Source organism: Xenopus laevis, chromosome 5L (genome assembly GCF_017654675.1).
Source record: "Xenopus laevis strain J_2021 chromosome 5L, Xenopus_laevis_v10.1, whole genome shotgun sequence".
Taxonomy (NCBI): domain Eukaryota; kingdom Metazoa; phylum Chordata; class Amphibia; order Anura; family Pipidae; genus Xenopus; species Xenopus laevis.
In genome coordinates, this window is record NC_054379.1 from 165,899,208 (window position 1) to 165,912,966 (window position 13,759).

The window sequence follows — 13,759 nt, forward strand, 5'->3', positions numbered from 1 at the left end:
CAGGAACAGTCCCTAAGTTTGCTCATAGTCTGTACAGAGAGATCCCATAAAGCTATGGCAGCATAGGTATTCCCTGTACTAAGCACAATTCAGCAGGAACAGTCCCCTAAGTTTGCTCATAGTCTGTACAGAGAGATCCCATAAAGCTATGGCAGCATAGGTATTCCACAGTACTAAGCACAATTCAGCAGGAACAGCCCCTAAGTTTGCTCATAGTCTGTACAGAGAGATCCCATAAAACTATGGCAGCATAGGTATTCCCTGTACTAAGCACAATTCAGCAGGAACAGTCCCCTAAGTTTGCTCATAGTCTGTACAGAGAGATCCCATAAAACTATGACAGCATAGGTATTCCCTGTACTAAGCACAATTCAGCAGGAACAGTCCCCTAAGTTTGCTCATAGTCTGTACAGAGAGATCCCATAAAACTATGACAGCATAGGTATTCCCTGTACTAAGCACAATTCAGCAGGAACAGTCCCCTAAGTTTGCTCATAGTCTGTACAGAGAGATCCCTCAAAACTATGGCAGCATAGGTATTCCCTGTACTAAGCACAATTCAGCAGGAACAGTCCCCTAAGTTTGCTCATAGTCTGTAAAGAGAGATCCCTCAAAACTATGGCAGCATAGGTATTCCCCTGTACTAAGCAAAATTCAGCAGGAACAGTCCCTAAGTTTGGGCATAGTCTGTACAGAGAGATCCCATAAAACTATGGCAGCATAGGTATTCCCTGTACTAAGCACAATTCAGCAGGAACAGTCCCCTAAATTTGCTTATAGTCTGTACAGAGAGATCCCATAAAACTATGGCAGCATAGGTATTCCCCTGTACTAAGCACAATTCAGCAGGAACAGTCCCCTAAGTTTGCTCATAGTCTGTACAGAGAGATCCCATAAAACTATGGCACATAGGTATTCCCCTGTACTAAGTACAATTCAGCAGGAACAGTCCCGTAAGTTTGCTCATAGTCTGTACAGAGAGATCCCATAAAACTATGGCAGCATAGGTATTCCCTGTACTAAGCACAATTCAGCAGGAACAGTCCCGTAAGTTTGCTCATAGTCTGTACAGAGAGATCCCATAAAACTATGGCAGCATAGGTATTCCCTGTACTAAGCACAATTCAGCAGGAACAGTCCCTAAGTTTGCTCATACTCTGTACAGAGAGATCCCATAAAACTATGGCAGCATAGGTATTCCCTGTACTAAGCACAATTCAGCAGGAACAGTCCCTAAGTTTGCTCATACTCTGTACAGAGAGATCCCATAAAACTATGGCACATAGGTATTCCCTGTACTAAGCACAATTCAGCAGGAAGGTTAAGGGTAGTTATTTATAGTATGTACTTGTACAAATCAACCCTTGTGTATGTAGTTAAAGTCAATAAATATAAATTGGTGAGATGTAGTGAGTAATTAGAATGGGATAGAGGGACAGTCAGTCAGTATTTATTACCCAGTCCTGGAACCCTGTGAGAGATGGGAAAACTCAGTGGAAACACCAAAATGGTTTTAATTGGGCCCCGCAGTTGGTAAGAGCGGCCCGAGTGTCACTGCTTCGCAGGGCCGGAACTAGGGGTCGGCAGAAGAGGCAGCTGCCTAGGGCGCAGTGATAGGGGGGCGCTGAGCAGCCACCTCTATAAATTGTCCTTTGCCTACACCCAGTCCGCACTCCTCAGTCTTCCTTCCCTCCTGTAACCTCTTCTCCTTTGCTGTTCCCTCCCTCCCCCTCCTCTCTCTTCTCTCTCAGTCAGGCCGGCTCCCTCTTCTGTTCTCTCCCCTCATTTGAGTCACGCTGGCCGGCTCCCTCCCTGATCTCTGTTCGCTCTCTCGTCTGTCAGTCACGCCGGCTTCCTCTCTGCTCTGTTATTCCCTCCCCTCATCTCGAAGTCGTGCCGGCGGGCTCCCTCCCTGATCTCTGTTCACTCTCTCCTGTCAGTCGCGCCGGCTCCCTCTCTGCTCTCAGTTCCCTCCCCTTGGAGTCACGTCGGCCTGGGGGGGTTGCCTAGGGCGCCCACCTGACCTGGCCCTATTGCTTCGTATGGAGGGGAGAGAGAAGAAACACAGTATGCGGCGGGGGTGTGACAGGGAAGCCGCTTTATATATCTAGATTTAGATATTCTGCAGCGAGTGAAGCAGTGAATGGGGCACAAACTGTCTCTCTCTTTCTCTGTCTGAGTGCGGAAGTTCAGTCCCTCGGCTCAGGTGTTGAGTGACAGAAAGCTGCACTTCTCCTGAGATGACCCGCCCCCTCTCAGCAACTTGGACCAGCCGACCCGCCCCCGGGCCCCGCCCCCCCCCCCGCTATAAATAAGGTCAGTGAGCTGCCCGGCGTATCAGTCGTTGCCGCTCTATGAAGATGCCCATGACTGTGTCCCAGCGCCCCGAGGATGAGCCTTTTCTGTCCGGAAACTGTCGGCTGGATGTGAATCAATTCCCCACAAGTGACGCTGCTGCTGATCCGCAGCTCAAAGTAAGTCCCGGGAACCGCTGTAGAAAAGTTTCTCTTACTGACGCCTCCTCCCCCCTATTAGTTTTAGCGCAGCCGCTTGTACACGTGACTCTTATCATTAGCGCCGCTGGCCAGTCTCTCTGTGTCACTGCTGCGCTGTCCGGCCGCTATTTCATCGCACGTTGTTTGCGCCGGGTGCAGAGTTAGGGGGGTCAGTCAGTATTCGCGCTATAGTAACGCTGTGCTGGGAGTGCGGGAAGGTACCGGGAGTTGTGCTGCACCTGTGTGCAGTGCCGGGCGCCCCATTCAATCCAGCCGACTGTCACCTCCAGCTGTTCCCGCCGCGGATCCGTGAGTGCGCATGCGTCGAAGTACGGGATCGCGCATGCGCACACTAACTTGCAGCATTTCTGAAAAGTCAAAGGACCAGTGACATCAAAATTTTTTTTTAAAAAAATTCGTTAGTATACATGAAAAAGCAAACACCAAGACAAATAAAACTTTAAAATAGCAAAGCCTTTATTAAGAAATAACTTACCGAAACTCGACTTCCTGTCCAGAAAAGGCGGCACGGCGACCATCCATTGTGCGGCGCTGGATTTCTCCTCCTTGGCTCTGTCCCGTGTTGTATTGACAGCGTGTGAAGCGGCTGATGCATCAGGGAGCGTGGTTTCCATGTGTGCGGAATTTTTTGATGTTACCGGTCCTTTAAGGGAATAAGGGTCCGAGCAGGGGAAGGTGTCAGAAGAGGTACGTGCCTGGCGTGGCGGCCCTCTATCCTTGTGCTCTAGGCACGTGCCTCTTCTTCTGCCTACCCCTAGTGCCGGCCCTGCCTGTGGGGGAGGGGGGACTGGTTACTATTGGGGGGGGGGGGGCTCAGTCTCTTTCCCTTTATTTGTGCTGCAGACAATAGAATTTGTTTCTTCCTGTTGCCTAAATATTGTCTTTTATTAAATCAATATTATCAGCAGAATCCCAAGCAGTTTAGCTCCTGAGTGTAATACATATAATTAATACATATCATACATATATAATAACATATAATACAAATAATAAAGTTACAGTATAATCAGTGGCTGAGTGCTGGGAGTGAAAGTGCAGAGACAGAATAAAGGGAAAGTCAATCACAGTCCCACTGGCTGCTCCTCACTTCTGCCCCCCTGTGGTACCTTTTGTAATAAACAAACTAAACTGAGAATTTAATTGGAATGAAGTCTGTTATTAAAGTAAATGTACTTAGCTATAAACATTAAAGTGGAACTAAACACCCCTATGCACATGTAAGAACTGCACCTTCTCAAGCGCTGTAACTGCAGACGCAGCAAATCCATCATTTTCTGTCAGAGATTCAGGGCTAAACAAAAGATTCTCCCTTACGGTCCCCATCAGAGCCACCATCATAAATTGCAGGGCCCCATATGACAAAATTTCCTGGGCCCCCGGGGCTGCGCCCACCAAAAGCCCCACCCCACAGGTCCACCCTCCATCACACAATAAAAAAAAAAATATTGGTTGCTAGGGTTCCCACATGTTAATAAAAAAACAAAAATATTGGTGGTCAGGGCCCCCCATTAAAAACACTTGTGTTCAGGCCCCCCCCACATTAAAAAATTTTGGTGGCTAGGACCCCACATGGGGAAAAAATAATTGGTGGCCAGGGGCCCCCCCCACGTTATAAGAAAATTGGTGGCCAGGGCCCCCTTTAACATCCATGTAAAAAAAACTTGCACCCCCAGAAGTTTAAAAAACATTTGGTGCCCAGGGCCCCACCACACAACAGGGACCACAAAGGGTTACCTTTAGGGGGGCCCTGCCATGTTGCACTTCATTAGTGGGGCCCACCTGCTGTCAGTGAGCTGCCAACTACAGCAGGGAAGAGGGGAGCACAGGTGGCTGCATCTTCTTCCAGCGACCGCATTTTCTTCCCTTATTGGTCACAGGATTTCAAGTCCCAAAGCTGCGTGGCGATTGGATGAGCTGGAGGAGAAGTTCAAACCTCAGCTATCCAATCCCTGAGCAGCTCAACCGGGACTTAAACTCAGTGACCAATAAGGGGAAGTAATGGACAGAAGATTCCTCCCCTTGTGCTCCCGCCCTGCCTTCCTGAAGTCGGCAGCTCTCAGAAAGAAGGGGGGCCCGGCTAATCAAGTAAGTGTGGCGTGGCCGGGGCCCCCTTATCCTCTCTCCCCCCTTTCCCCCCCTGATGGCTGCCCTGGTCCCCATAGACACAAAAGATTTTACTTTGATAAACGACTGATTTCAATGCAGTCTGACCAATCCATCAAATTTTCATGCTGTAGGATTCAAACGATTGTACATATTAAGATTTTTCGGCCGACATCTGTCAGAAAATTGATCGACCGGGTTAAATAATCTCTATCAGTCCCAGTGCAATGTATCTATGTTTGTAGAGACAAGCAGGCAGCTCCCCTACAGTTTTGCTGGTAATATCACCTGAAATGGCCTTTAGTCGATCGACACATCGTACATTTAAACGATTTTCGAGATAATCGTGGTCTCACAACAAATATTGGATCTTTAAAGAGCTTTACATCTATGACCAGCTTTATACCAAATGTCAGACCTGATTTCAGCAACGTCTTCTAAATATACATTTTGTGCTTTAAAGTCACGTGACTCGGACTCAGTTTGACCAAATCCTGGAAAGTGGTTGAATTCTGAGTGAGTCCTGGATATGGTGCAGCCCTGACTCCCTGGAATCCCCTCTCCAAATATGGGGGTGCACAGAGGGCTTGGAGATGCATCACCATCTTGGTGGTTCAAGCCCCTGATAGAGTCCTGCGTGGGTCCATTTTTTTGGAACCCGTACCTGCAATACTCATCCCGGACCCTCAACCTGCATTCTTACCCACTTGGACCTGTAGCCCAACCCGCAAGTACCTTATCCGCAATTCGGAACCCACGACCACGGCAGGTTTTTGCGGGTACCCAACCCGCTGCAGGATTCTAGCCCCTGATACAGATTAATGAGCAAGAGCAGACAGTTAAATAAAGGTTCATGTCCATCAAACTTGACTTAAATCTTAATGAACTGCCGCTTGATCCAGGGAAATGCAAAAGCCCATCTAACGGTGTGTAAAGGGGAAGTAAGAACTACCCTCTCCCAGAAGTGAAGGCAAAAACACTTTTGTGGCAGCTGCCAACAGAACAGTTACCATTATAAACTTAAAATAATATAATTTATGCAAATCTAGGGGGCAGAGAGGAAATGGGGGGGGGGGGGGTGAGGAAAGAGTAAAAACGGGGGGAAAAGCAAGTGTCACTGGGGCAGAGGGGTCTGGGAAACCTGCGAAAATCATTCCACCTTTAAACCATATTTTCTTGTCACAGTCAGGATGAGCTATAAATCGTTTTTATTACATAGGCCTTGTGCCTTCGAGTCTGAGATCCTTATGTATATGGGGGAGCAATCCTATAAATATTAAATTTTCTAACACTAAACTTATCCTTTCTGTACAGGGAGACCAACAGAACTCCAGCAGTACTGGCCCTGGGCATTGGGAAGCAGCAACGAGCCAAAAGCAAGAGTCCATATGGCTGCGGCTTCAGCAGGTGGGTATAAGAGCGGGTGGGTATAAGAGCGGGTGGGTATAAGAGCGGGTGGGTATAAGAGCGGGTGGGTATAAGAGCGGGTGGGTATAAGGGTATAACAGCAGAGTATGGGAGAGTCCGCTTCTTGTGGAGGCCTATGAGCTATCGCTGGAATGTGCATTTTCACTGAACAAAAATAGGGACAATGCAGGTGAATGCAACTGAATAAGACACTAAGACATCATTTTTAAGGAAAACTATACCCCCCAAACAATGTAGGTCTATATATACAAAAAGACATTGCATAAAACAGCTCATGTGTAAAACTCTGCTTCATGTAAATAAACCATTTTCTTAATAAAATACACTTTTTTTAATACACTTTTTTTTTTTTTTTTTTAATTAAAGTATATTGAAGATAGGTTTCTTTTTCATTAAAGCAAGTAAAAATGGGATTTTATTTTTTTGCCTTTACAGTATTCGTTGGGGGGTATAGTTTTCCTTTAAGCAACTTTGCAATATACATTCATTACAAATTGTCTATGGGTGAAGTTATTTGTATATGTGTTGCTATTGAAATACATGTTTCTGTCCCTTTTCTATTCTCTGCACTGGTGGTTCAGACTGTTGATACAATGTAAGACGAGGCAGTTGATTGACAGACCTGTCTTTGCTGCTGGGGAAATGGGACTTTTGCAACATTGTTTAAAAAGTAACAGCCAGGAGTTAAGAAAAATGCTTCTTTCAATGGCAATTGGTTTTTACAAATAACTTTAAAAGGTCTGAAAACTTTTAATAAATGCATATTGGAAAGTTGCTAAGAATTTGGTTTTATTGCATTAGGCACATTTATTTTTGGGTTGACTTACATTCCATTAGTGCTGCTTTGTGTACGTCCCCCATAGTGTTTGCCCCCCATATCTGCTCCTTGTGTTATTCACTGGCTCTTCTTTCTTTCAGAGAATCTGCTGGTGGTGCTCTATAGCTGTTGTATTTGCTGCTCTTGGTTTCGGCATTGGAATATTCATTGGCAGAAGTACAGTTCACCAGCAAATACCTGGTAAGTGTGAAGCACTCCCAGTCAGGGCCGCCATTAGAAATCACGCAGCCCTGTACAACAAAAAAATTTCTGGGCCCCGCCCACACTGGCGCCCAAGCCCCACCCCAGACCTCACCCACATCACAGTTAAAAGACCACACAGACACCGCACTAAAAAAGTAACCATCCCCCCCACTGTTGATGGTCAGGGCCTCCTTATAAGTTAAAAAAAAAAAAATTGGTGCCAGGGCCCCCCTTACAAGTTTAAAAAAAAATTGGGGCCCCAAAAAATATTTTTTTATAATAACATTGGTGGCAGGGGCCTATAGAATATTAAAATAATACATTGGTGGCCAGGGGATTAAAAATAAAAACACAAATTGGTGTTCAGTAGAATTGAACTCATGGCTTCAGGACTTCAATTTTGGCACATCCGCATTTCGGCTGTTGAGGACAAAAAAGGCCGTGGGCTTCGGCACTTGCAAGGGGGGCCCGGCTCTTTCAAAACGGCAGCACTGATCGCCCCCCTTCATGCCCGGGACACTTGTCCCCCCCCCCCCCCCCCTGATGGCGGCCCTGCTCCCAGTAGTGCACAAAGTGTAACCTCCGTGTTGTACGATTACAATAGTGATTGGAACTAACATTGGAGTTGCTGTTGGAATAGAATATGGCCAGTAATGGAATACTGTAACCATCAGGAACAGCATCCTACTATGCTCATAGTCTGTACAGAGAGATCCCATAAAACTATGGCAGTATAGGTATTCCCCTGTACTAAGCACAATTCAGCAGGAACAGTCCCCTAACTTTGCTCATAGTCTGTACAGAGAGATCCCATAAAACTATGGCAGCATAGGTATTCCCTGTACTAAGCACAATTCAGCAGGAACAGTCTCCTAAGTTTGCTCATAGTCTGTACAGAGAGATCCCATAAAACTATGGCAGCATAGGTATTCCCTGTACTAAGCACAATTCAGCAGGAACAGCCCCTAAATTTGCTCATAGTCTGTACAGAGACCTAAAACTATGGCAGCATAGGTATCCATAAAAACCTGCTGATGCTAGGAACCGTGGAAATAACACCACCCTCTATAAGGAGGTAATTCTAGGGTTCCCACGGCAGGTTCGGTCAATAGGTGCCAACACAATGGCTCCAAGTTCTGGCACATAAAGAAGCTTTTAGGAATGAAGGGGCAGATTCTCAACCTGTGTATGTACAGACCTGAATCCACTATGTGTGGCACTGCCAACACCAACTGTCTCTTTTTGCTTCTATTTCCTTCCCAGTTGGTTCCCAGCTAGGGTTGCCACCTTTTCTGGGAAAAAAATACCAGCCTTCCTATGTATTATCTTTATTCCCTATTAATAACATTGGGATCACTGACCTTCCTATGTATTTATCTTTATTCCCTATTAATAACATTGGGATCACTGACCTTCCTATATATTTATCTTATTCCCTATTAATAACATTGGGATCACTTGACCTTCCTATATATTTATCTTTATTCCCTATTAATAAACATTGGGATCACTGACCTTCCTATATATTTATCTTTATTCCCTGTTAATAACATTGGGATCACTGACCTTCCTATATATTTATCTTTATTCCCTATTAATAACATTGGGATCACTGACCTTCCTATATATTTATCTTTATTCCCTATTAATAACATTGGGATCACTGACCTTCCTATGTATTTATCTTTATTCCCTATTAATAACATTGGGATCACTGGCCTTCCTATATATTTATCTTTATTCCCTGTTAATAACATTGGGATCACTGACCTTCCTATATATTTATCTTTATTCCCTATTAATAACATTGGGATCACTGACCTTCCTATATATTTATTCTTTATTCCCTGTTAATAACATTGGGATCACTGACCTCCTATATATTTATCTTATTCCCTATTAATAACATTGGGATCACTGACCTTCCTATATATTTTATCTTTATTCCCTATTAATAACATTGGGATCACTGGACCTTTCCTATATATTTATCTTTATTCCCTTTAATAACATTGGGATCACTGACCTTCCTATGTATTTATCTTTATTCCCTATTAATAACATTGGGATCACTGACCTTCCTATGTATTTATCTTTATTCCTATTAATAACATTGGGATCACTGACCTTCCTATGTATTTATCTTATTCCCTATTAATAACATTGGGATCACTGACTTCCTATGTATTTATCTTTATTCCCTATTAATAACATTGGGGATCACTGACCTTCCTATGTATTTATCTTTATTCCCTATTAATAACATTGGGATCACTGACCTTCCTATGTATTTATTTTATTCCCTATTAATAACATTGGGATCACTGACCTTCCTATATATTTATCTTTATTCCCTATTAATAACATTGGGGATCACTGACCTTCCTATTATTTATCTTTATTCCCTATTAATAACATTGGGATCACTGACCTTCCTATGTATTTATCTTTATTCCCTATTAATAACATTGGGATCACTGACCTTCCTATGTATTTATCTTTATTCCCTATTAATAACATTGGGATCACTGACCTTCCTATATATTTATCTTTATTCCCTATTAATAACATTGGGATCACTGACCTTCCTATATATTTATCTTTATTCCCTATTAATAACATTGGGATCAACCATCATTTTTAGCGGCCAGGTGGCAACCCTATTCCCAACCCGGCTGTCCCTGCATTTCCCTGTTTTCTCTCTCTCTCTCTCTATCATCTCTATCTCTTTCCAGCCACTCATTCAGCCGGATAGGGTAACAAGCTGTGTACAACAGAGTTACTACTCTCACCCCTCTCCCTGCTGCCTTCACCTTTTTGTCCTATGTGTTAATGTCTGATACAGTCTCTCAGCCCACATCTCCTCTCATTGTATTACCCCCTGATCCTACATTCTGGATTATTGTGAGGGACTTCAGCATCACCTCGGTTTCCTAACTCCTGCTCTCAAGATGACTCCATGTTGTCACCTACAATAATCTGACCCCCCTTCCCACATTCTCACATCTCTGCTTCTTGCAACACCTTTAGGTCACATCAAAGTAACTCCCTTGCACCTGCTTAATTTTCCCCATGATTTATTAGCCCATTTCAAGACCCAATTTTGCCACCTACCCCCCTTAGCACTGCAGCACCTTTGCCTTTAATAGTAATTTGTCCTTGTGGTTGCATCTGAATTGTGATATCTAAACAGTTTTTTTTGCTTAAATCTTTAGTAACTTGCTCTCCTAGCTGCCCAGACAAGTGGACCTTATATAACAGTACCTGCTACTTTGCATCCCTTGAGACTCAAGATTATAATTCTTCCAAGTACTTCTGTGCTGAACAAGGAGCGACACTTCTGCTGAACAATGAGACCGTGGTACGACCTGATCTGCACTCTCTATAATGCACATTTATACAGACGCACTCCTGGCTGTTTTGCCACCTGAAGCAGCATTTGAATTGCCCGCCGTGCTTACCTTAAAATCTCCGGGAGTCCAGGGGGGCGTATCACAAGCGCAGGGACCAAAATTGCGCTCTCTGCGCTAGAAAAGCCGAATTTCCGGTTTATAAACCGGAAATCCGTCTTATAAACCGGAAATCCGGCTCTTAAAGTTACAAGGAGCGCCTTTTTGCCGCCCCTTGTAACTTCTGGGGAGATGCCGCCTGAGGCAAGTTACTTACCTTGCCTCATGGCAGAAATGCCCCTTCATTTATAGACTGTACAAAATGAAAAGATCAAGCAATATCTTATGTATCATGTATTCTAACTCAAATAAGGATCTGCATCAGAAATAATCTCTTCATCCCATTGTGTCTTAAGCCTAACACCTAAAGCACAGGTCTTAGGACATTTTGGGAGAATATTTGGTCAGGCTCATAACAAGGTTACAGATATATAGAAACATGGGGTGTCACCCTGCTATAGTTCCAGGGGTACCCAGGGTACAAATAAACACTCACCCCAAATCTCCCCCTAACTGACCTTCAGACTGGACCCCCTTAGCTCATAACAAGGTTACAGATATATAGAAACATTGGGGTGTCACCCTGCTATAGTTCCAGGGGTACCCAGGGCACAAATAATCACTCACCCCAAATCTCCCCCTAACTGACCTTCAGACTGGGCCCCTTAGCTCATAACAAGGTTACAGATATATAGAAACATTGGGGTGTCACCCTGCTATAGTTCCAGGGGTACCCAGGGTACAAATAAGCACTCACCCTAAATCTCCCCCTAACTGACCTTCAGACTGGTCCCCCTTAGCTCATAACAAGGTTACAGATATATAGAAACATTGGGGTAACAGTCACCCTGCTATAGTTCCAGGGGTACCCAGGGTACAAATAAACACTCACCCCAAATCTACCCCTAACTGACCTTCAGACTGGGCCCCCTTAGCTCATAACAAGGTTACAGATATATAGAAACATTGGGGTGTCACCCTGCTATAGTTCCAGGGGTACCCAGGGTACAAATAATCACTCACCCCAAATCTCCCCCTAACTGACCTTCAGACTGGACCCCCTTAGCTCATAACAAGGTTACAGATATATAGAAACATTGGGGTGACAGTCACCCTGCTATAGTTCCAGGGTACAAATAAGCACTCACCCCAAATCTCCCCCTAACTGACCTTCAGACTGGGCCCCCTTAACTCATAACAAGGTTACAGATATATAGAAACATTGGGGTGTCACCCTGCTATAGTTCCAGGGGTACCCAGGGTACAAATAATCACTCACCCCAAATCTCCCCCTAACTGACCTTCAGACTGGGCCCCCTTAGCTCATAACAAAGTTACAGATATATAGAAACATTGGGGTGTCACCCTGCTATAGTTCCAGGGGTACCCAGGGTACAAATAAGCACTCACCCCAAATCTCCCCCTAACTGACCTTCAGACTGGGCCCCCTTAACTCATAACAAGGTTACAGATATATAGAAACATTGGGGTGTCACCCTGCTATAGTTCCAGGGGTACCCAGGGTACAAATAATCACTCACCCCAAATCTCCCCCTAACTGACCTTCAGACTGGGCCCCCTTAGCTCATAACAAAGTTACAGATATATAGAAACATTGGGGTAACAGTCACCCTGCTATAGTTCCAGGGGTACCCAGGACAATAATAAGTAGTTATCCTATATGCCATATGGTTTTCCCCAGTTCCTTTTCTAACTCTTGTTTTATGGATAAAGATATAATAATTAGTTCAGGTAACTATAGAGTTGTTACACATATTGACGAGCCGTATGATTGGCTGAATAAAAACACATTTCTGAGCCACATCCGTATGGAAAGGTGGCCATGTTGTCACATACAGAGGCTCATGAGCTGCTTATTCATGTAGGATTTATCAGGGTCTCTGGATTTATTAAGTGGGCTGACACCGTAGCTTTGCCCTTCTGGTTATAATGACAATGTCTGTATCTTACAGAAAGCCATGAAAGACTTAGGAATGGCGACTAATGATCGCTGGATCGGCCTACGGAGAAACCAAGAAGGAAAGTGGCAGTGGGAGAATGGGCCCTTGTATAAAGGCGAAGGGTAAGGAATGTTCTATATAATTCTCCCTTCTCTGTACTGTCTGTGCTGTGGGATTGTGGCTGAAGGGTTACATGTCTGGCTATACATAGTATTACAGTAGCATGTGGTCATGTTGGTTTATGATTTATTGTGGTCTGTTTATCCCTGGACCAGTACACTGGGCCGAGCTGCAATGAAATCTGGCGCATGGCGACACGGCCAGGCTAACTGGGGGCCCTACACCGACGGAGGGGAGGGAGAGCCATAGAGGGGAAGATCCATGGGAGGGGAGAGAGACTGGGGAGGGAGGGGAGAATGATGGAGGGGTGGGTGACAGAGGGAAGGAAGGGGAGTTGAGAGAGGAGACTGAGGGGTGCTGACTAGGGGTAGGCAGAAGAGCATATCGGGGCCTCTTATTATTGTGCCCTAGGCCGCTGCCTTTTCTGCCTACCCCTAGTTCCGGCCCTGCATGGTGCACCGAGACCCCAAAACTATTTCCCCACCCCACATCTGCCCACTCTTCGCCCCATGACTGCCTACTCCCTACCGGCATCCACTTGCTCCCCCATCTGCCCCGTGTTAGTTACCCGGGGGCCTGTAACACCACAGGTAAGACGGCAACTGGGGAGGGGAGTTATTCTTTTTCTGTGGTGTGATCTCATTTCAAATCTGCCCTGAAATGTTCAGAAATGTATAACTGATCCGTTTTAATCTATTGTTCATTATTTGTAGGCTGGACAACAATGAAAATCTCAACTGCGCCTACTTTTCTGGGAAAATCCGTACTCTGGAGTGTTCGTCTAGTCGTGCCTTCATTTGTATGAAACATATCAAAAACGATATGCTGTGAAACAAGAGACCTCAAAATACCAATTTTTTTTATTTTTTTTAGTACATTATTTGTATTATTAACGTTATTTTAGAGGGTCAACATTTTCTGTAGAACTGTAAAATAAATGGGTATATACTAAGAACATACAGCATTACATACATAGCGACCAATACAAAGGTGAAGAGGGCCCTGTGCAAAAGAGCTTACATCAGGGACATATTCATGAACTGTAATAACTTAATATAAAAAGTGATTAGCCGCCTTATGTTCAACTATCTGAAAAAATACCCCCCGTCCATCCTTCTTCTCCAGGAGACGCACCTTACTGGGCAAAAAATTTTGGCATTA

The 13,759-nt window shown here is 44.7% G+C and overlaps 1 protein-coding gene across 1 annotated transcript; it reads left to right on the plus strand.

Moving 5' to 3' along the window:
- The first annotated feature begins 2,319 nt into the window (after positions 1-2,319).
- On the plus strand, positions 2,320-13,461 carry LOC108717262 (natural killer cells antigen CD94). Its single transcript, XM_018264135.2, has 6 exons — positions 2,320-2,474; positions 5,934-6,026; positions 6,966-7,065; positions 10,284-10,429; positions 12,491-12,600; positions 13,312-13,461. The coding sequence occupies exons 1-6, from the start codon at positions 2,355-2,357 to the stop codon at positions 13,427-13,429; spliced, it is 687 nt and encodes a 228-aa protein (XP_018119624.1). The 5' UTR covers positions 2,320-2,354; the 3' UTR covers positions 13,430-13,461.
- The last annotated feature ends 298 nt before the right edge of the window (positions 13,462-13,759 follow it).

Excerpts from the sequence above, each read along its gene's own strand:
- LOC108717262 (XM_018264135.2), top strand. The coding sequence starts at position 2,355 with ATGAAGATGCCCATGACTGTGTCCCAGCGCCCCGAGGATGAGCCTTTT. Across the intron at positions 6,027-6,965 it reads TATGGCTGCGGCTTCAGCAG|AGAATCTGCTGGTGGTGCTC; the intron begins GTGGGTATAAGA and ends TCTTTCTTTCAG. Across the intron at positions 10,430-12,490 it reads TGCTGAACAATGAGACCGTG|AAAGCCATGAAAGACTTAGG; the intron begins GTACGACCTGAT and ends TGTATCTTACAG.